Source organism: Oratosquilla oratoria, chromosome 39, assembly GCF_046742065.1.
Source record: "Oratosquilla oratoria isolate Oo_2021 chromosome 39, ASM4674206v1, whole genome shotgun sequence".
Lineage (NCBI taxonomy): Eukaryota > Metazoa > Arthropoda > Malacostraca > Stomatopoda > Squillidae > Oratosquilla > Oratosquilla oratoria.
Window position 1 is genome coordinate 11,884,659 of NC_134815.1, and position 24,034 is coordinate 11,908,692.

Below are 24,034 nucleotides of genomic sequence, written 5' to 3' on the forward strand. Positions count from 1 at the left end.
TGTGTTTAGCCATATTGTTTGACATCTTCAAGTCACCTGCCAGTATGTGGTTTGTGTGTTCAGTGCTTGGAGTTAGGGGATATAGCCCCCTGAGGGTTGATGTAATTGGTGATACATAATTTGGGATATAATTAGTTTTCTTTATCTGTGTTTGGATTGTGATTATTTCTGTTGTTGTCTCTTAGCAATTTTTTTTAATGGTAAAAGGGTTTCTTGTTGTGTTCATCTTTATGTTTGTTGTTTTCTTTAACTGTAATATGAGTAGTATGGATTGTAGTGTTAGTTCAATTTCTTGTATTAGTGATATATGAATGTTGTGTAGGAATTGAAGCAGTTCCATGTTTTGTAATACTGTTGTTTATTTGTAGTATGTTTAGTGTTTTTATGCTGGAATGTTTTTGAGTGAGAGTACTGGTTTGTATAGTCAGGTGTGATGCATTTGAAGTGGTCCCATGTGTAGTATGTGTTACACTTAGATATATGTGAATAATTTACAAGTTTTATCCATCTAGTTCATGTATATGGGACTGGGATGGTTTCTGTCTGTGGCTAGGTAGCAGAGCACCATCCTCATAAAAGGGGATAGGTGACAAGAATTAACAGATAGGATTGAGCAAGTTTCTGGGCTCAATCAAGAGAGCAGGTACTAGCCCCTTAGGGCTGTACCTCCTTGCAGAAGTGTGGATAGGATGACATTTTTGCAGTCAGAAGGTATCAAGATCTCCTTTGAAAATTCCTCTTCTCTATTAGTGGTGCTGCATCTAACTGGTATGTCATGCAGCACCAACAGAACCCCATAATAGTAATAACAATTGTTACCTTGAGTTTCGCTAACTGGAAACCTCCAGCTTCACAGCAACTGGCAGTGGTCCTTGAGTCCTCCCATTGATCTTGCTGGGGAGAAACTTTGGACTGATGTCTGCATTGTAATGTAGGATCATTCCTGTGTCACTGGCTTGAATTACTACAAGGAGGGGGACAGTCACTGTCAATCAAAAAGCAGAGGAAACACAAATCTGATAGGGAGAGATCTTGGGCCTAGTCCAGAGACTAACTGCCAACCACTCAGGGCTGTGCCTCCAGATGGAGTTGAGGATGTTGACAGATTTTGAAGATGGGCAACAAAGATAACTCTCATGTCCACCTCAATGGACTATCTCTTGTAGGTATTCTTAATTGATTTTGTAGTCCCCGTGGTTTTTACTTAAAATAATATAAAAGGACAGGTAGACTGTAGACCATATTACTTATTATAATTGTTACCTTGAGCTTTACTGACTGGAAACCTCTTGCCCCATTGTAGTTAATATTAGTTCTTGGGCCTCCTATGGATTTCTGTGAAGAAACATTGGACTGATATTTGTTGTATTAGTGTGGGTCAGTTTCTGCATCTTTAGGTTATAGTAATAGGCAGAGAGCAGTCACTGGCTGTCACCTCTCCTTGTGTGAAAAGATGGAGGAAATACAGTGAAAAATTATTAAAAGATCTTGAGACTGGTCTGGAGACTTGAGTATCAGCTCCTTGGGGCTGCATCTACAGATGGAGGTGAGGGCATTGATGAATTCTGAAGGTAAGTGGAAGGAAAACAATTCTCTCTGATGTCCATCTTGCAGAACTTACTCACTTTAATATAATTTTCTATTCTTTCAGGTTGAACTTGCAGTCAACCTCAGCACATCCTTTGTCAACAACACCTGTTCCTCTTCCATGTCCAATATTATCTTTAAGGGCATGAATTACATAGATCTTATCTGCCCAGCTGTTGGCTGCCCCATTGAGTGCCATATTGAAGGAGCACCTGAATGTGGGTGGGGAGGAGGTGGTGTGGAGCAGTCTGAATTCTCTGTGACCTTTTGGGTTTATTTATTTCTTCGCCTTGGTGCAAGTTTGGTCGAAGCATCCGTTTTCAGTATATTGGTGAGTATTCATTTAGTAGTTAACAGCTAGGATGGACAAGAAATCACAAAACTCATTTTTGTTCTGTTGCTTAAGAAAGTAGTAGGATTTATACTGTGATTAATTTTATACACATTGATGGCATTGAAGTATTGCATTTATGATAATTTCATGCATTAATTCATCATATCTTATATTTCTTCAAATGCTTTTTCCCTGAGCATGGTATTTTACTGCCAATATCTGAACTGATTCACCAGTTAGAATAGCAATATATACAAGTCCCATTTTATCATAAAAAATTAACTAAACTTTTTCTTGGAACCTTTTGTCACTAGTACATCCTTTTCTCAAATTATACATTCTGTTATTTTCTCTTGTGAAGAGTGAAAGCAAAAGAAGGCCTGGAAGGAAGACTCCAATCAGAACTTTAGTAATTGGGTCTTTGAATATGTATGTTTGTGGGACATGCTTGAGCAAAAATGAGAAGATTGGTAATGTGCTTATAAAAAATGGATGTATTAACAGTAATACTAAACTTTAAAAGAAGGGCAAATCTGAATTTGGTCAAGGCTGTCTTAACAGCATTATAGGCTCCTAAGCATAGCGTTACACTAGAGTTCTTCCTACACAAACATTCACAAGAAGGAAAATATAAATGGTTATAAAGTAAAACATTATGTTAATTGTTGTAACGAATCGACGTATCACTTACCTTGTCCGCGTTAGTTCCTGGTTCTTCTTTACTTAATATGACACTCGTCTCTATTTTCTCTTTCACTCGTATCGCCTATCAATTCTACTCTAGCTAATGTTTGTGTGCTTTTTTCTTCTACTGCGCTTCTATCATTTGCACCTTCTCACCATTCACCTCACATACGCACTACGCTGCACGCCAGCCAACGCTCAATTTGCCCTTCTTCTAGACGGTGACCTTTGATCCCGTGCCGGGGATGCCAACTGTATACCTGTACCCGCACCACATTCATACCACACACACCCTTTGATCTCGAGATCAACCTATTCTTCGTCTCCTCCATTTCCTACTTCGTAGTCCTGCAGCCTTCTCGGAGGACGTCTATTACGCTGCTGTCATCAAGGTGTCGCTCCCCCATCCATTACCGCGTCGTGACTCTTCCTTCCTCCTTCGTCATCCACCGCATGACGAAGATCCAGTATATTTCGCGGCACTCCCTCGACAGAGATGTTGTTCCGCGAAATTACCTCCGTCACGATCCCCCTCATCCACTGTGATGTGCACCTACTATCCTTTGGCTTTACCCGTATCTCCTCCACCACCTGTACTGAGGCAGCGCCTTCTTCAGCATTGGCCAGTAGCACCGGCGCTACCCTGGGATGCCGCCATTCATATAAAGCTTTTTGTGACACCGAGTCTTCGTCTTAGCCTGACTTAGGGGACATATCATACCAGAAGACTGCCTCCATAGGCGGTATTAGTGCCCTCTCGACGATGGAATTGATAGTGCGATGATGTAGTTCTACTATTCCGTTTCCGCTCGGCAGCCCTAAAGAAACGTTTTGTGCTCCATTTGCCCAGTATTTCTTTCAGTACTCTCGACCGAAACGTGGTGCTATTATCCATCAGGACTTCATCCACAGGACCCCGTTCCAAAAATATCTCATTCATCACTTGTGCAATTTCCTCTCCCGTCTCCGTCTTCAGCTCTCGCCAGACGGCGAATGGTCCTGGGCCAGAGTCAACCATCGATAAGTACATGCCCCGTCGATAGTAGGTTACGTCGACCGCCAACCTTCTCCAGTTCTCTTCTATGTTGAGCTCCGCTGTTGCATGCGGTCTAGGAGCGGGATTTATTGATTGACATCTGACACATACTCTCACCGCCGCCGGACTTTTTCCCTAGTTATATTCGGATCCCAGATGTCTATTTCTCATTACATTTTTTAATCCACCAAGGCATGTACTTGCTTCTCTCAATCTACATTCTACCTCCACCCCCACTCCTCCCTTTCCTGCCACATTCGCACCCAAGTATCTAAAACTATCCACTTCCTCCAGTCTCTCTCCCTTAATGCTCACTTCCAGCCTGCTGTCACTCTCTCCCTTGTACATCTCATCACCTTACTTTCGCCCACATTTATCTTCAGCTTCCATCTTTCACACACTTCAAACTCTGTCACTAACTTCCTCAATCCCTCCTCAGATCCTGCTACAAGCGCAGTGTCGTCAGCAAACAACGGGCTTATTTCCCACTTTTCTCCATTTTCTTTAATCATCTCCAACCCCTGACCCACCACCCTTGTATTCACCTCTCGCACCACCCCATCCATGCACAGATTGAACAGCCAGGGTGACATAACACATCCTTGACGAAGTCCCACCTTTACCTCAAACCATTCACTCTCTCCATTTCTAATCCTAACACAAGCTCTACTACTCTCATAAAAACTCTTGACTGCTCTTAACAGCTTTCCTCATATCTCATATATCTGCAGTACCCCCCACAGTGCCTTCCTATCTACCCTGTCGTAAGCCTTTTCCAAATCCATAAAATCCCTTGGTGGACTAAAAAGTGTAATGAGAAATACACATCTGGGAATGGATGCTGAGAGGAGGTTATATTTACCTAGTTATGATTGTGCCGACAGCACTGTATGGGGCAGAAACATGGAACATAAGAGAGGAAGAGAGAAGGAGTTTGAATGTGTTTGAGATGAAATGTCTGAAAAGTATGACAGGGGTTACTAGACTACATAGAGTGAGAAATGAGGAGGTGAGGAGGAGAACAGGGGTGAAAAGGGAGTTGGGAGATAGGGTTGATGAAAGAGTATTGGGAGGGTTTGGACACATGGAAAGAATGAGTGAAGAAAGATTAGTAAAAGATGTGTGGAAGGTAGAGGTGGAAGGTGTGAATATGAGGGGGCGTCCTAGGATGAGATGGATGGATGGAGTAAAAGGGGCATTACAAAAGAGGGGAATGTCTCTGATCCATGAGGGGGAGTGGATGGGGGATGGGGGGTGAGGAAGTATGTATGAGAAATAATTTGACGCAGACCGAAGGGATTTCACCCCGTCTTCTTTTCTGCATGAGGGGACGGAGAGATGGGGTCGCCGAATTAATGAAGCGGCCTTGTTGTGGATGCGCTGTATCTTGGGACACTGCTTCTGACCCAGGGCAGTGGACAGGATGTAGGGATGACCCGTCATCCAAGAGGTGCCAAGATGAGAGAGAGGGAGGAGGGTGGAGGGGAGTGGAATATGTAGAGGATGGAATGGGTGGGAGTGGTTTCTATGCCTTTTTCTTTTTGGCTACACCCCCACCCCCCCCGTGTAAGGGGGAAAAAGACTTTGGTATATGTATGTATGTATATTCGGATCAACTTTCCTTGCTAAGAACAATGACCTATCAACACCCAGGTGATGTGTTCCATGTAACTATTTCGTGCATAGGGACCCTGCGGCGCACACTTCAACCTTCCCTTCCTCTTCCGGCACTCTCGGCCAACTTTTTTTTACTCTGGTTAGCGCGTCCGCTTTGTTCACTCCTGGCAGCACTTTGGTTATGCTCACCTTCACGCTGAACTCGTCAGGATCTCAAGGCGCCATTTTACATTGACCTCTGCTGTCCCTTTTGTGCGTATTCTCTTCTCAGCCGTCAGCTTTGAGTTTACCCATCCCGCCACTGTGGCTGAGTCTGTCCTGATTTCAATCTCGCGTAGCCCCCATTTCAGTGCCGAACTGACTCCTTTTACAACCGCATCCAACTCCGATACGTTAATGTGATGGTAGTCATCCTTTTTGCGTTGCCACGCCCTAACTTTGACTACCACACCTTCTATCTCCAAGACTAAGCAGGTTACTATGCTGCGGCGGACTCCACTGCCCTCTCACTGGATCCTCGAGTCTCACCCGTCGTACGTCACGTATCATCGTGAGCGTGCCCTCATCAACCTTGTCTCCCCAATCCGTCGACCCTGACCGCCTCTTAATATAAGTGCACGCTACACGGAGCCAACCTGCGATCGGGTAGTAATCAACCAATTTGCCACACAGCGAGAAGAGCTCTCACCTGCTCATCTCGTCCGTTACATTCTGGATCTCGTTACCTCTCCTGAACGTCAGGTTTCCGCTCCCGTCTCTCTCTAGACGCAGTCCCAACACGGTTCTTCTTCCATCGGTTCCGGCTCCTTCGAGACCAATCCAAACTGAGCTAAGTGTTCCACTACGTCCGACGCCGGTACAGTCGTATCATCCACCAGTACTGTATGTCATCAAGGTAGGAGTCCATACCTTTCTTCATCACTTCAGTCTTCTCCAGTACTGTCTTCAGGATCCTCGTCATTATCCTCGGAGCTGAACACAGCCCGAATCCGAGTCTGGTCAAGCAATATGTTTAACCTTTACACTGTATTAGTTGATATATCCATAGCTTCTTCGCCACGTGAATTTACAGGTAAGCCGCCCCTCGTTTGGCGCCATTTGCGTAGGGTCTCGTTATATATGTCTACAAAATCATCGCCAGTATGACACCTCATGAACTGGTTCAGCTATCGGAAATCCAACACCGGTCGCACTTTGTTCTTGGTTGGCTGCATTGCTGTCATCAGAGGCACCATCCTCCACCGGCTCCTCCCAAGAACTCAAAACTTCCCTCATCAATCCACCACTACCTCGATGTCAAAATCATCCCTCACCCCCTCCCCGAGAATCTGTTCATAGCAGCCGACTTTGTTCTTTAAAATAGTCGAAGTAGGTTATTGACGTGCAGGAGGACTTTTCTTGTGCTGTCTATAGGTAAGGTGAAAGGAAGGATGCTGAGGGCATTTCCTTGGGAAACTCCTTGCTTGTTATGTGGTGAAGATAGTGTTGTTCCTATACATACTTGGAACATTCTATGCATTAAGAATTGGAACATGAAGGTGGGTATAGCTCCTCATAAACCTAGGAGATAAAGTTTATGTAGGATCAACCATTTCCAGGCTGTGCCATATGCCTTTTCTAGATAAAATAAATTAAATACAGTATTGACATATTTGTTAACAAATGCAGTGTTGCTTATTCTCTTTTTGCATTAGGATATCTGTAGTGCTGATACCATTTTTCCCCTTTTTTTATGGATATATTAAAAACACTCTAGTTCATGAGTAACAAACCATCTAGTTCACAAATTACAAACACTTCAGTTTGTCATGGCTTGGCATGTTGTTTTTGATTGCTGTATCAAACCCGGCCACAATATGCTGTTTTATCAAACCAAATAACAGCGTCCTTTATGCCTTTTGAAGGAAGATTTTCTATCATACACCAGATATGAAATAATGGCAAAATATAACTATTTTACTTATATGATATAGAGTACAGTACATACAAAATGAACTTACATAAATATGAAGGGGTTTGAATGAGGGCACATATGTGAGCCATGTGTTGGAAAAGCATGCAACCCTTTCTTTTATATGTGGGGCACATACAAGTGCAATTTGCCAAGTGTCATTTAGCTACATCTATAGGCCTACTCTATATTCCTATTTATCTGGCTACACACAATCCTTCCACTTTATGTTTGTGTGAAGGTTTACAATTTATCATTTGCTGTCTATCTAGATCTTGTTATGAATTTAGCATGATTTGAGATGGAACCACTTTCCTTGACCCTTTCATCAAATTGTTCCATTTGTGTATTCTTCCACTGTACTACGTAGCAATCTCCTACAACTGGTGCCACATTATGATAAGTTCATGAACATATTTGTCCCAAAAGTTGCCTTGATAATGCTCTGTTTGGAGGATGATCAGCTTGCTTGAATATGAAAGTGTCACAAAACTATCTTACATGTAGGTTACAAAGACGGAAAATAAAAAGTTTGGTCAGACCGTCAGTTTGTGTTAACTCCACACTTGAATTGTCTGTGAATGCTTGGTAAATTTTCTATGTATTTTTAATTACTTAACAACTCCTCTACTCCAACCCCCAACCTCCTAACCTCCTCATTGTCTTTCATATGCCTAACTACTTTGAATCCCACTTCATGGTCTTGCAGTCCCCTTCATCCTATGTGCTACCCAAGAAGAGGGAGGAAAGATCACAATGCAGGATTTGAAACCAGAAAGGAAAACCAACTCCTACCTCACCACCTCCATGTGGTACCCCTGGGTAACACCAGGAATGAGGGAGCAACTGAAACTATCAGTACAATATAATCAGTCACTGTCTCTTGCATGAACTAACAATAAATGCATCTCTAGTTGTAACAAGTCCTCCAGTGATGGTGCATGACAATAGGGGCAGATGATCTCTGGGAGCCCTTAATCATAACCCACATGGCAGGCAGTGTAGGCCCAGTAGTTGCTTTATGTGAATATGGGGAGTAGTATAACTTGCCAAGCAGCCTACATAACTAAGCAGCTGTAACAGTCACTAACCATCACCAACCACGCATGTGATCCACACACATGCAAAATGGTACTTGTTTTTGGTAAGACCTGTTATCTTAGAGACTTCATAGATTTCTCTATCGTAAACACCTGACTAAACACTAAATAAGACAAACAACGACCCCCCCATGGTGTCACAACACGAGATGTTTAATATCACCAGACAGACCCATTGAACCTTTTCTCATACCTACCCCAATTACATACCTTAAGTTAACATATATACACCATGTCTAGCCAAGCCTGCCAACCATACACCTAACCCTTATATAACAGAACTAACACCCATAACTATATTTAAGTGAGTAACACATTTCATATACGGCAACCCACTAACCCCCTTTATTATGACAGCTACCTGGCAGGGAGGACTGCCCAGGTCACCAACCTGGTAGGAAGGACTCCGCAGGTCACATACCTGGCAGGAGGCAGTGCCGAGGTCAAGGTCCAGCACAAGGAGTGCTTAAGGTCAAGGACCTAGCTTGTACCAAATCTTTGTACCCTATTCAAGATCTACTCTCCTCACCCCATATGGTTAAGGTCTTAGAAAAGATGCCCTAAACATAACCAGTCTAGGGAATTATCTATCCATACCACAGAGGAATACTTGCTGCCATCAGCATTATCAACAGACCTAAGCACCACAATCAATAACTACAAACCCAATCCCACTAAGAGATATTGTACTCTCAAGCCTACACAACCCTGCTAACCAACTTGACCTACAAGACAAAGTGGACCCTGACTTGGATTACCCAAGATTCTTGGTCCTGAAGACTACCAACAATGAATTGACAACAAAGAAATGTCCCACAAGAATATATGACAAATTTGAAGACCAATGCAGAATTCCCCATGATATGTGGCCCCAAGGAGATACCCTAACAATAGAACAAGTTGAATGCCAGTGAGGAACTAGAGGAATTGGGGGAATGAAAAGTGACATAAGAAATTATCTTCAGATGGATGGATGCAGTGAGAAGAGTATATGAAAGGATGTTTATGCATATGACACTGTATAGGGCAGAAACTTGGAATTTAAGGGAGGTAGATAGGAAGAATTTAAATATATTTGAGATGAAGTGGAAGGTAGAGGTGGATAAAGTGAACTTGAGGGGAAGACTGCAAATGGGATGGAAGGATGGGGGCAAAGGGAGCCTTGAGTAAAAGGGTAATGTCTGTTGAGCAGAGAAAGAGGGCAAAAATAAGTGTTAGTGGAGAAGCACTGAAATAAAGTAGTCGGGTAAACCAGCTCTGGCTGTCAGGTCCTTCTATTTCAGGCAGCAGGCAGGGGGTAGGCATGGCTCTTCATCCACAAACAGCTAAAATGTAAGGAAAGACAAATGAGGATTGGATGGATGTGGGATGGGTGAAGGGTTTTTGTATGCCTTGGCTGGCCATCATTATAAGTGGGAAGATAAGTGTTTTAACACAAATATTTCTCCTCACAGGATGCCACAGCCTTAGCTCTTATAAAGGAACACAGTGGTGGTTTTGGCAAACAGCAATTATTGCCTTTAGCAGCACAAGCTATTACACCCTTCTTTTCTGGAATGATTGTTGATTGGTGGTCACAATATCAAGGTAATTCACTTGTTGAGAAGTGCAAATTTTGTATAAATCAAGTCACTCTATTTTGAGCTGGAAAATTGTACTTCACCAAGCATGATGTCATGAGGTTGGCACTGAGAAATTGTTACTTGAGTAAGCCCAAGGTGATCCTGAAAATTTTCCTCATTGTGTCTGAATGCCTATTTCTATATAAGTATGCTGCATCAGGGTTCACTTCAACTTAAAAATTGTACTATAAAAGTGATACTTTATTCATTTCTTGCAAGTAAAACAAAAGAAATAAATTAATTTCCCTGTGCTACCATATGACATGTAAGATTCTCATATGGCTCTACCTTCATATGAGTTGGCAATTTACTCGTATATCATCATCATATCTTATTGTGCCAGCATTGTACCCATATTAGGGCAGTTTGGTTTGCATTGAATAAGTCTATCTCAGGATGGTTCTAGACAGCATTCATGGATGAGATCCATGGTCTGTGTGGGTTGGCCACAGTGGCCAGCTGCAAGAATCAAGGATTTTTATGAAATTTGGATATGAGGTAGAACTGATGATGGCCATCTATGTGTGATAGTCCTGCAGGACATACTTGTGAGAGTATAACCTCTCAATACCTGTCTTTAGAGCCTATTAGAACAAAAGCTCCACCCATAAATGCTGTCTAAACAAGCTGGAACTAGTAGTTCAGTTCGAAGCTTTAAGAATCATTTAGATCAACACCTAATCAAAAGGCTGTAATGACTATGATTTATTTTATATTACTTGCTTATTTGTTTTGTTATCATTTGTCTGTTTATTATTTGCCTGATTCTCATTTATTATTAGTTATATGTCAATTTATTATTATTTACTATTTACCTGTTTGTTTATTATTCAACTATACCTATGCATTTATCTATGTATTTTATTTATTATTTACATTATCATAGTTTTTATTTATTGACTGATTTATTTATTCATCATTATTATTTTTTTGCATCTGACCTAGTTATGGACCAAAAGGTCTCCTGTCAGCATGCTCCGCTTTTGTAATCCTTTGTGTGGACCAGGTCCAAGATCTCTTACTATCAGCTTTTAACTATTTTACACAATGTTTTTCTCATAAAGAGAGCTGACTACCATGAATTGCTCTTCTCCTCCTCCTCTTCCTCCTCCTTATAGCTGGTGACAAAGAAATGGCTATACATTCATATAAAACAGACAGTTGGACAATATTTCTTGAGAAATTTATGAGAGGGCCCCAAGGACCATAGCCAGCTGATATGGAGCCAAAGGTTTCCATTAAGAGAAATTTGAGGCAACAATTGACAGGGATTGTCACAGTGAGCCACTAGCAATACCCAACCCCATTTTACATTTGCCCTCCTCTTTGCCTCCCTCAGCTTGTATTTTTCTTTCTTCTTCTTATACCTAGCATATGCTTCCCTTTGTTTATAATGCAGTCAGTTGTCAGTCAATTCCCTTTACTTGTAAATGACCATAATATATACTACTGACAATTCATACTTGTAATACTTTCTTTGTCCTAGGAAGCACTGACTACATGCCTGTCTTTGTTCTTGGTGACATCTTACTGATGATATCCTTGATCTTACTCAAAGGTGTAAATCCTAAGGTGAGGACCATTTCAGCTTATACATTTAAATAAATATAATTTTAGTCAAGCCTCTTATAAATGTAATTTCAGCAAATCCTCCTCTAACATTACAAATGTAATTTCACCTTTTTACCGAGGACACAAAACCATGTTTGAATTCAAGGGCTACCAGTGACTTTCCTGAAAGTACTTTTGATTTAAGCTCCTTTCTAGAAGTATGAATATGATATTATTCTAAGTCTGTAATTTAAGCATTATGATAATATAATATTTACCATCACCAAAAACAGCAATGCAACGTCAACATTCTCCAGAAAAGAGGAAAAAAAAAGAACAGCGATACCACATCTCCATTCACCAACAAAGATGTACAAGAAGTAATAAAGAAATTTAAAAAATCTTGTGCCAAAGGCCTAGATAAGACCTCGAACATCCACCTGAAACACCTCAGCCCAAAATCATTAAAAGCCTTGTACCGTATTTTCTGGCTTAAAATGTGCATCGGGTTATAATGCGCACCCATGCACTTCGTTATCTCAGTACACAGATAGCGCGCACCGACGTATAACGCGCATGCCCGATCGCCATCTAGCGAGAGAATCGAGAACCAACTAAGAAAAAGTCGGAACTACATGTACCAGTGTATGACTCATATTGTGCGTTGGTCCCTTATTTGTGGCTTAAATAGTTTGTAGGAAATATGATCTAAAAAAAGTTTATTGAAAGTAAAATATACAGAAAAATGTCGAGATTTTTACAGAAAATGTTCATTTTATATCTTGAGGAAATAATTCGTCTTTACCATTTTTTATTTAATACTGAAACAAACTACAGACTGTTTAGTTTTAGCTTTGAACCTGCAATGACAGTGGTGAAATAGGACAGTCTCTCATCGAGGTGACGTTTAGTTAATATAACTCCCGAAAGAGGGTGTTGTAGTCACGTGTTTGACACGAGTTTATGAACGGCCGCAACGGAATTTGTACCATACCTAAAGTGAAGCAACAAAGCCAACATAAAATTGAAACTAGGTTGCTGTGAACATGGGCAAATATCATGAATATTGATCATGTTTCATGGTGTTTAGGCCTATTTAAACATGAAAAATAAGATTCGATAGATACCTACCTATACCAAATATTTATATACGGTAGCCCATGCTGGCGTATTCTTTCATGTCACCATGGCTGTTCTTCTTGTTCTCACGGAACGTCACGGAGAAGTGTGGCGTCCCGACTTTGTGACGGCCAACATCGTCACGTTGTTGTGAAAAAAATTACACACACAGCCGCAGAATTTTTATCGTAGGCCGTAGATAATGCGCACCACCGGATAACGCGCACCCCCCATTTTTAGGCCCTTCCAACGGAAAAAAGTCGCACACTATACGCCGGAAAATACGGTACACTAAAGTTCCAATTATCTGGAAAAGAACCCATGTAATACCCATATCAAAAACAAACAAACTGCCCAAAAACCTTGTATCCTACTGACCAATATCATCACTATCCACTATTTCCAACCTCACTGAAAGACTAGTAGCAGAAAGAAATACATCTAAACTGCCCACCTCTCCTAACCAACATAGATTAAAGGAGGGCCACTTCCCCACCACATTGCTTATAAATATCACCCAACAAGTGCTGAATGGCTTCAGACAACAGAAGAAAACTCTAATTATGATCTTTAAACAATTCATACGAACCACCCTTGACTATGCTTCCACATATCTAAAGGATGTGAAATAGTTTTCATTATAGATGCATAAATACTTGGAATATGTTTCTGATGATGATAGTTATCCATTACAACACTTAAATTAATAGTTCTACTTGAGTCATTTTGATAGTTCTGCATTTTGACACATTTGTAATATCACATTAATAGTTACATGTAAGTTTTTATAATGATAGCCATCCAGCCAGCCAGTTTATTGATGTAAGGAAGACTTCACACATTTCAGAGTAAATCTATCATGATTAACTTATTACACATTTCAGCCATATATATTCTCTCTTAGGGCAATAGAGGGACTTTATTTAGCTACGAGAAGCTTCCATGTAGTTAGTGCTAGATCATGACTATTAACAAATGCATTATGTGCAGGTTGAGACACCAGATTCAAGTGTACTGGGTGATTTGAAGAAACTAGTAAAGAAAGTGGAGATTGATGTTTTTCTCTTCTTCCTCCTCATCTTTGGGTCTGCTTGGGGCTTCATTGAGAGCTTCCTTTTTCTCTACCTGATTGAACTCAATGCGCCCAACTTCATGTTAGGTAAGAATTATATATTATAGCAGTTTCTCTGTAGTAATCACTTGGCATATATCATCAAGTAATAATAAAAGAAATTACACATTTTTTAAGGTGAAATTAGGGGGTCAACTCATACATACATGTGATTTTCAAAGGGATGAAATTCATGATTGAAATTAATGATAAAAAAAATAAAGTTAGTAGCCAGAACACTATAAGAAATAATAAAAGATATATACATAATATATATATATATGTATATATATATATATATATATATATATATATATTCATATGTATATATATATATATATATATTTATATATATATATTTTTATATATATATATATATATATATATATATATATATATATATGTTGAGACATTTTGACAGGTTGACGTAAGCGGAATAGGAAGCACAGGAGTCTTAGTCTTGAGTTTATTCATGACTAGTTTCACAGGTGTGCTTTATCAAAGGAATGGTGTACAAACAGGCTGTGGGCATTTTATACATGGGGTGGACCTCACTACCTCCCCGTGTTTCCATAGTTGGTGACAAGTGTTAACATTACATATTTATAATAAAGATAAAGTTTAACAAGTAAATATGATGACAATACTAATAATAACAAAGAAAATATTAATGGTAATTGTAACAATAATGATAATAACAACAATGACAATAAAAATAAAAATTTAAATATCTAATAAAATAACAATACCAGTAATGATATTAACAAAATTTATAATAAAAATGAAAAATTAAATATTTAATAATAATAACAATGATAATGATGATGATAATGAAAACTTAAATATTAAAAATATAAAAAATATAATAATAATAACAATGATAATGACAACAGTAATAATAATAATAATGATAATGATAATAATAATATTGTTTAAAATAAATAGTGATATTAAGAGAATAATAATCATGATAAAAAGTATAGCAAGGATAATGATATGTAAGTGGTGAAGGAACAATGTAGAAATAAAGGAGGATATGTGAATTGGTAGCATGCGAAATAAAGTATGCATTGTTTTTGCACACACCACTTTCTCATCTAACTTGTTCCAAATGTCTATTACTCTGTGAGGAAAGCTATTCTTTTTCAGATCTCCTCTATAGCTGTCTTTCTTGATTTTCTTTCCGTGTCCTCTTGTATTTCTATCATCCCATTTCATTAATCCTCTCTATCAATAATTTCTATGCCTTTCATGATTCTGTAAATAGTTATCAAATCTCCTCTCTCTCTCCTTGCTCTAGTGTCTGTAGCTCAAGTTTTCCTAGTCTCTCTTCATATGATAGCTTTGAGAGTGTTGGTGCGAATTTTGTAATTGCTCTTTGTATTCTTTCAAGTTTTGTTATACATTTTTTTGTACTTGGTGACCACATCGTTGCTGCATATTCCAATCTTGGTCTTATCAAAGTGATTAGTATTTTCTTCACCATTTCTTCATCCAGGTATGTAAATGCCACTTTGATTGTTCTTATTAAATTATAAGTTTCACCAAAAATCTTATTTATATGTTTCTCAGGTGACATATTATTCATAATAATGACTCCCAGGTCCTTCTCATTTTTCTACTTTTTTTATTCCTTCTTCTCCCAATTTATATGATCCTGTAATTCTGTTTTTGCTTTTTCCAAATTTCATTATACTACACTTTTTTGTATTGAACTCCATCTCCCACTTCCTACTCCATTCCCATACTTTATTGAGATCACTCTGTAGTGACTCACAATCTTCTTCTGTGTTCACTTTTTTTTAACAGTTTTGCGTCATCTGCAAAGAAGCTCATGTAACTTTCCATTTCTTTATCCATATCATTAATATATATAGCAAACATTATTGGGGCCAGAACTGTTCCTTGGTGAACACTTATTACTTCATCCCAATTTGAGTGTTTGTCTCTTATCACTACTCTCATTTTTCTTTCTTGCAAAAAGTCTTCCATCCAATTAAGCAGTTTGCCCTGTATTCCTCCTTCAGTTTATAATTTCTAAAGTAACTTTTTATGTGGTACTTTGTCAAAAGCTTTTTTTAGGTCTAGAAATGCACAATCAGCCCAACCATCTCTTTCTTGTATTATATCTATTAGCCTTGAATAGAAACATATTAAATTGGTGACGCATGATCGTCCTTGTCTGAATCAAAATGGTCATTGTTTTTTTCTAAATACTTTACCCATCTACTTTTGATCATTCTTTCACAGATTTTTGCTATTGTACTTGTTAGAGAGACTGGTCTATACTTTGTAGGGTCCTCTTTATTTCCTTCTTTGTATATAGGTACTATATTTGCTCTTTTCCAATCTTTTGGAACTTTTCCTTCTTTCAAGGAACTGTTTATTATGCTTTGTATTTTGTCTGCCAGTTCATTCTTGCATTCTTTCAAAATCCAGTTTACTATTTCATCTGGTCCATGCGATTTTCTGACATCAAGATTACTCAAGTGTTTCATTATTTCGTTCTTTGTTACTTGTATTTCTTTCATAGGGGGGACTTTCTCTTCCCATTCGATCTCTCCAGGTTGTATGTTCTCCCTTGTAAACACTGATTTAAGATGCTTATTCATAATTTCCGCCATTTCTATTTCCTCTGTTTATTCAACTCCTTGTCTGTAAAATAGGTTTGGTTGATCTTTACATTTTTCTATGACATCTTTTTCATATTTTCTTTTTCGTCTCTGCACACTTGTACATATTAATTTCTATAACTAGTATATATTTTCCATTTTTCAGGTCTTTTGTCTTCCTTCCATTTTGTCCAAGCTTGATCTCTTTTGTCTTTTAACTCCCTACAAATTTTGTTGTACCAGTGCTTTACATGTTCTTTTTCTTGTTTTTGTCTTGGGACATACTTTTCCACTCCTTTTTTTTTTTTTTTTTTATAAATTTTTGTCAAAATATTCCATTTCTCTTCTACTGTTGTATCTTCTTTGTGTATTCATTCGCAGTTTTCATTTTGAAAGCATTCTCTTATTTTATCAAAATTTGTTTTTTCATACATCAATCTTCCTTTTCTATATTGTTCATTTCTTTTCATGTATTTTTCCTCATTTAGTTCTAGTTCTATCACTATGTGGTCACTCTTACTTATTGGTGCCTGGTATTCTATCTTTTCCACTATTTCAGTTTCTGATGTGATTATTAGGTCTAGTCTCGATGGTTCTTCTTCATTTCTATACCTAGTGTTCTCTTGAATCCATTGTGTCATTGTGTGGTCAATAATCATCTCAAGTAGAACATTTCCCCATGAGTCTTCTCCACCCTTTATGGTCATCTCTTCCCAGCAGACTTCTTTGCAATTAAAGTCGCCCATCATAACTATTCTTCCTCCATCTTCCATTATCTTGTTTAATGTTATTCTTGTGTCTTCTAACATACTTTTATGTTCACTCTCTTCCCACGAGGCTGTTTTTGGGGGCACGTAGTTTATTACAAAATTTCTGCTTTTCTTATCTCTGTCTTCTACTTCTATCATAATCATCTCTACTCTATTCTTTCCATATGTGATACTGTTCACGTTTATATCCTTCTTAGTCAGAAACATAACTTCACCCCCTTGTTTTATCTCTCTGTTTCTAATCCAATAATTATATGCATTGTGTCCTATGCTGTTGGGTGGTAGTGGACCTTTTAATTTTGTCTCTACAATTCCCATTATGTCCGGTACTTTTTCCTTCAGATACTCGTTCAGTTCATTCAGTCCTGTTATTAATCCATCTATATTTGTGTAGGACACTCTTAACTTTCTGTTATTTCCACTGTATTTTCTGTTTCTTTTTTGTTTCTCTCTGTTATGGTCCATTTCCTCACTTTCATATTCACTACTCGCCAATAGAATTCCTCTTTTTCTGACTCCGTTCTGTTATCGTTTTTTTCTTTAGCTTCTTACCTTTCCATTTTTTCTTCCTCTCTTTCCTCTTTATTCATTTCTCTTTTTATCAATACCTTTTTATATTGTTCACTTGCTGCTAGTTTCCCTGTTTTTGCTAAGATATTCTCTGCTGTTGTTTGTGACCTGAATTTAATCTTAATTGGTCTGGTCTTATCTGTACTATATTTTCTGAGTCTAAACATCTCTTCAATTTGTTTCATGATTTCAGGTTCATCTTCCTGAACTAATTTTAGTAAACTGTTTACTTTTTCTTTTTCCTCTTTAATTCTTGTGGTTCTATTTTGGTTAAATTTCTCTAATATGATTATACATTTCTTTTTGTCTGCTAAGTCTCTTACTATATTCTCCTTCTGTCTCATCACTTTAATAACTGAGTCTTCAGTTTGTTCTTTCATTTGTTGCTTAATTATGTCAGTAAATGCAACTTTACTATTTTCTTGGATTTTTTCCAGCCCTGTGCTTCCTTTGCTATGGCCTCTTTATTGTCTTTATTATTCCTCTTTAATTCTTCATTCTCTTCTTTAACTTCTTTTGACTGTCTTTTTAATTCTTCTATTTCATTAGTTAAGATTTTGTTCGCCTTCTCTAGTTCTTCCAATTTTTCAACTCTCTGCGCAATCTTGGCTACGTTACCGAACCTATTTTCCCAATGCTCGGTGATTTTATCAAGTTTTTCCTCTAGTCTTGCTAATCGGGGAAGGTTGGCATCCCCCCCACCCTATTTAAATCTTTCTTGATTTTCTTTCCGTGTCCTCTTGTATTTCTATCATCACATTTTATTAGATCCTCTCTATCAGCAATTTCTATGCCTTTCATGATTCTGTAAATAGCTATCAAATCTCCTCTCTCTCTTCTTTGCTCTAGTGTCTGTAGTTCAAGTTTTGCTAGTCTCTCTTCATATGATAGTTTTGAGAGTGTTGGTGCCAATTTTGTAATTGCTCTTTGTATTCTTTCAAGTTTTTTATAAATTTTTTTGTACTTGGTGACCACATCGTTGCTGCATATTCCAATCTTGGTCTTATCAAAGTGATTAGTATTTTCTTCACCATTTCTTCATCCAGGTATGTAAATGCCACTTTGATTGTTCTTATTAAATTATAAGTTTTACCAAAAATCTTATTTATTTGTTTCTCAGGTGACATATTATTCATAACAATGACTCCTAGGTCCTTCTCATTTTCAACTTTTTTATACTCTCTTCTCCCAGTTTATATGCTCCTGTTATTCTGTTTTTGCTTTTTCCAAATTCCATTATACTACACTTTTAGTATTGAACTCCATCTCCCACTTCCTACTCCATTCCCAGATTTTATTTAGATCACTCTGTAGTGACTCACAATCTTCTTCTGTGTTCACTTTTTTTTTTAACAGTTTTGCATCATCAGCAAAAAAGCTCATAACTTTCAATTTCTTCATCCATATCATTAATATATATAGCAAACATTATTGGGGCCAAAACTGTTCCTTGGTGAACACCACTTATTACTTCATCCCAATTTGAGTGTTTGTCTCTTATCACTACTATCATTTTTCTTTCTTGCAAAAAGTCTTCCATCCATTTAAGCAGTTTGCCCTGTATTCCTCCTTCAGTTTATAATTTCTTAAGCAACTTCTTCTGTGGTACTTTGTCAAAAGCTTTTTTTTAGGTCTAGAAATGCACAATCAGCCCATCCAACTCTTTCTTGTATTATATCTATTAGCCTTGAATAGAAACATTAAATTGGTGACGCATGATCGTCCTTGTCTGAATCCAAATTGCCTTGGATTTAGCACATTGTTTTTTTCTAAATATTTTACCCATCTACTTTTGATAATTCTTTCACAAATTTTTGCTATTGTACTTGTTAGAGAGACTGGCCTATAGTTGGTAGGGTCTTCCATATTTCCCCCTTTATTTATAGGTACTATATTTGCTTTTTTCCAATCTTCTGGAACTTTTCCTTCTTTCAAGGAACTGTTTATCATGCTTTGTATTTTGTCTGCCAGTTCATTCCTGCATTCTTTCAGTATCCAGTTTGCTATTTCATCTGGTCCATGCGATTTTCTGACATCAAGATTACTCAAGTGTTTCATTATTTCGTTCTTTGTTACTTGTATTTCTTTCATAGGGGGGACTTTCTCTTTCCATTCGATCTCTTCAGGTTGTATATTCTCCCTTGTAAACACTGATTTAAATGCCTGTTCATAATTTCCGCCATTTTTACTTCCTCTGTGTATTCAACTCCTCCTTGTCTCAATTTCTCCAAATCTTGTTTGTTTTTCAGTTTGTTGTTTACAAATCTGTAGAATAGTTTTGGTTGCTCTTTACATTTTTCTATGACATCTTTTTCATATTTTCTCTTTTCCTCTCTGCATGCTTGTACATATTCATTTCTATAACAAGTGTATATTTTCCATTTTTCAGGTCGTTTGTCTTTCTTCCATTTGGTCCAAGCTTTGTCTCTTTTGTCTTTTAACACTCTACAACTTTTGTTGTACCAGCACTTTACATATTTTTTTTTCTTGTTTTTGTCTTGGGACATACTTTCCACTCCTTTTTTTATAAATTTTTGTCAAAATATTCCATTTCTCTTCTACTGTTGTATCTTCTTTGTGTATTCTTTCCCAGTTTTCATTTTGAAAGAATTATCTTATTTTATAAAAAAAAAAAAAAAAAATCATACATCAATCTTCCTTTTCTATATTGTTCATTTATTTACCATCTATTTTTTCACATTTAGTTCTAATTCTATCAATATGTGGTCACTTTTACTTATTGGTGCCTGGTATTCTTTCTTTTCCACTATTTCAGTTTCTGATGTGATTATTAGGTCTAGTCTCGATGGATCTTCTTCATTTCTATACCTAGTGTTCTCTTGAATCCATTGTGTCATTGTGTGGTCAATAATCATCTCAAGTAGAATATTTCCCCATGAGTCTTCTCCACCCTTTATGGTCATCTCTTCCCAGCAGACTTCTTTGCAATTAAAGTCGCCCATCATAACTATTCTTCCTCCATCTTCCATTATCTTGTTTAATGTTATTCTTGTGTCTTCTAACATACTTTTATGTTCACTCTCTTCCCACGAGGCTGTTTTTGGGGGCACGTAGTTTATTACAAAATTTCTGCTTTTCTTATCTCTGTCTTCTACTTCTATCATAATCATCTCTACTCTATTCTTTCCATATGTGACACGCTTCACATTTATATCCTTCTTAGTCAGGAACATAACTCCACCCCCTTGTTTTATCTCTGTTTCTAATCCAATAATTATATGCATTGTGTCCTATGCTGTTGGGTGGTAGTGGACCTTTTAATTTTGTCTCTACAATTCCCATTATGTCCGGTACTTTTTCCTTCAGATACTCTTTCAGTTCATTCAGTCCTGTTATTAATCCATCTATATTTGTGTAAGACACTCTTAACTTTCTGTTATTTCCACTGTATTTTCTGTTTCTTTTTTGTTTCTCTCTGTTATGGTCCATTTCCTCAATTTCATATTCACTACTCTCCAGTAGAATTCTTGTTTTTCTGACTCCGTTCTGGTCTCGTTTTTTTCTTTAGCTCTTTCCTTTTCATTTTTTCTTCCTCTCTTTCCTCTTTATTCATTTCTCTTTTTATCCATACCTTTTTATATTGTTCACTTGCTGCTAGCTTCCCTGTTTTTGCTAAGATATTCTCTGCTGTTGTTTGTGATCTTAATTTAATCTTAATTGGTCTGGTCTTATATTTTCTGAGTCTAAACATCTCTTCAATTTGTTTCATTATTTCAGGTTCATCTTCCTGAACTAATTGTAGTAAACTGTTTACTTTTTCTTTTTCCTCACTGATTCTTGAAGTTCTATCTAGGTTATGTTTCTCTTCCATTCCCAATATAATTATACATTTCTTTTTATCTGCTAAGTCTCTTACTATATTCTCCTTCTGTCTCATCACTTTGATAACTGAGTCTTCAGTTTGTTCTTTCATTTGTTTTTTAATTATGTCAGTAAATGCAACTTTACTGTTTTCCTGGATTTTTTTCCATCCTGTGCTTCTTGTGCTATGGCCTCTTTATTGTCTTTATTATTCCTCTTTAATTCTTCATTCTCCTCTTTTACTTCTTTTAATTGTCTTTTTAATTCTTCTACTTCATTAGTTAAATTTTTGTTCGCCTTCTCTAGTTCTTCCTACTTTTCAACTCTCTGCGCAATGTTGGTTACGTTACCGAACCTGTCTTCCCAATGTTCGATCATCTTATCAAGTTTCTCCTCTAGTCTTGTTAATCGGGGAGGTTGGATTTAATGCAGGTGGGGGGACCTGCATTAAATCCCTGGAAATTATTATCCTCACCTTCCATTGTGCTGCTCTTATCCATATTTCTAATCTTTACATGTTTGTAAATTCCATCACCAGAATCATCGGTCCTCCGTTTGTTTACAAGACGTCTGGCCTCCTGGACCAAGTCTTCTCCTTCCACATTTCCTTCCATTTCCCTCAGTAACCCCTCCCCTTCTCCTTTTCCTCACTTTCCCATGACACCACAAGTTATCCCCTTTCCTGTAAATACAATAGGTACTTCCTTTGCATCGAGGTCCACAGAAATTTCACTTTTTCTTCAGAACTCTAATCCTCGCCGTCCATCTAACGAAAGTGTGTATTTACCTAGTTGTATTTACCTAGTTCTATTTTACGGGAAGGGGAGCTATGCTCGTGGGGTCCCGTCTTCATATCTCATTTTATCTAAACTATTTTTAAATTCATGTATTGTTTTTGCACACACCACTTTCTCATCTAACTTGTTCCAACTGTCTATTACTCTGTGAGGAAAGCTGTTCTTTTTCAAATCTCTTCTATAGCTGTCTTTTTTTATTTTCTTTCCGTGTCCTCTTGTATTTCTGTCATCCCATTTTATCAGATTCTCTTTATCAGTAATTTCTATGCCTTTCATGATTCTGTAAATAGCTATCAAATCTCCTCTCTCTCTTCTTTGCTCTAGTGTCTGTAGTTCAAGTTTTTCTAGTCTTTCTTCATATGATAGTTTTGAGAGTGTTGGTGCCAATTTTGTAATTGCTCTTTGTATTCTTTCAAGTTTTTTTATACATTTTTTTTGTACTTGGTGACCATATCGTTGCTGCATATTCCAATCTTGGTCTTATCAGTGTGATTAGGATTTTCCTCACCATTTCTTCATCCAGGTATGTAAATGCAACTTTGATTGTTCTTATTAAATTATAAGTTTCTCCAAAAATCTTATTTATATGTTTCTCAGGTGACATATTATTCATAACAATGATTCCCAGGTCCTTCTCATTTTTTACTTTTTTTATTCCTTCTTCTCCCAATTTATATGCTCCTGTTATTCTGTTTTTGCTTTTTCCAAATTCCATTATACTACACTTTTTTGTATTGAACTCCATCTCCCACTTCCTACTCCATTCCTGTACTTTATTTAGATCTCTCTGTAGTGATTCACAATCTTCTTCAGTTTTCACTCTTTTCAGTAGTTTTGAATCATCTGCAAAGAAGCTCATATAGCTTTCAATTCCTTCATCCATATCATTAATATATATAGCAAACATTATTGGGGCCAGAACTGTTCCCTGCGGGACACCGCTTATTACTTCATTCCATTTTGAGTGCTGATCTCTTATCACTACTCTCATTTTTCTTTCTTGCAAAAAGTCTTCCATCCAATTTAGCAATTTACCTTGTATTCCTCCTTCATATTCTAATTTCTTAAGCAACTTCTTATGTGGTACTTTGTCAAAAGCTTTTTTTAGGTCTAGAAATGCACAATCAGCCCATCCATCTCTTTCTTGTATTATATCTATTAGCCTTGAATAGAAACATATTAAATTGGTGACGCATGATTGTCCTTAGCTGAATCCAAATTGCCTTGGATTTAGTACGTTGTTTTTTTCCAAGTATTTTACCCATCTACTTTTGATAATTCTTTCACAAATTTTTGCTATTGTACTTGTTAGAGAGACTGGTCTATAGTTGGTAGGTTCTTCTTTAGTTCCTCCTTTATATATAGGTACTATATTTGCTTTTTTCCAATCTTCTGGAACTTTTCCTTCTTTTAAGGAACTGCTTATTATGCTATGTATTTTGTCTGCCAGTTCATTCCTGCATTCTTTCAGAATCCAGTTTGCTATTTCATCTGGCCCATGCGATTTTCTGACATCAAAATTACCCAAGTGTGTCAATATTTCATTCTTTGTTACTTCTATTTCTTCCATAGGGGGGACTTTTTCTTTCCACTCAATCTCTTCAGGTTGTATATTTTCCCTTGTAAACACTGATTTAAAATGTTTGTTCATAATTTCTGCCATTTCCATTTCCTCAGTGTATTCAACTCCTCCTTGTCTTAATTTCTCCAAGTCTTGTTTGTTTTTCAGTTTATTGTTTACAAATCTGTAG

At 37.4% G+C, this 24,034-nt stretch overlaps 1 protein-coding gene across 1 annotated transcript in view; it reads left to right on the forward strand.

Moving 5' to 3' along the window:
• The window catches only part of LOC143020288 (uncharacterized), a 111,233-nt gene that overhangs the window by 54,504 nt on the left and 32,695 nt on the right, over positions 1-24,034 (forward strand). Inside the window, exons 7-10 of the mRNA XM_076176533.1 lie at positions 1,652-1,918; positions 9,764-9,896; positions 11,418-11,503; positions 13,592-13,760. Coding sequence (XP_076032648.1) covers positions 1,652-1,918; positions 9,764-9,896; positions 11,418-11,503; positions 13,592-13,760 — 655 coding nt within the window. The remainder of the gene's footprint in view (positions 1-1,651; positions 1,919-9,763; positions 9,897-11,417; positions 11,504-13,591; positions 13,761-24,034) is intronic.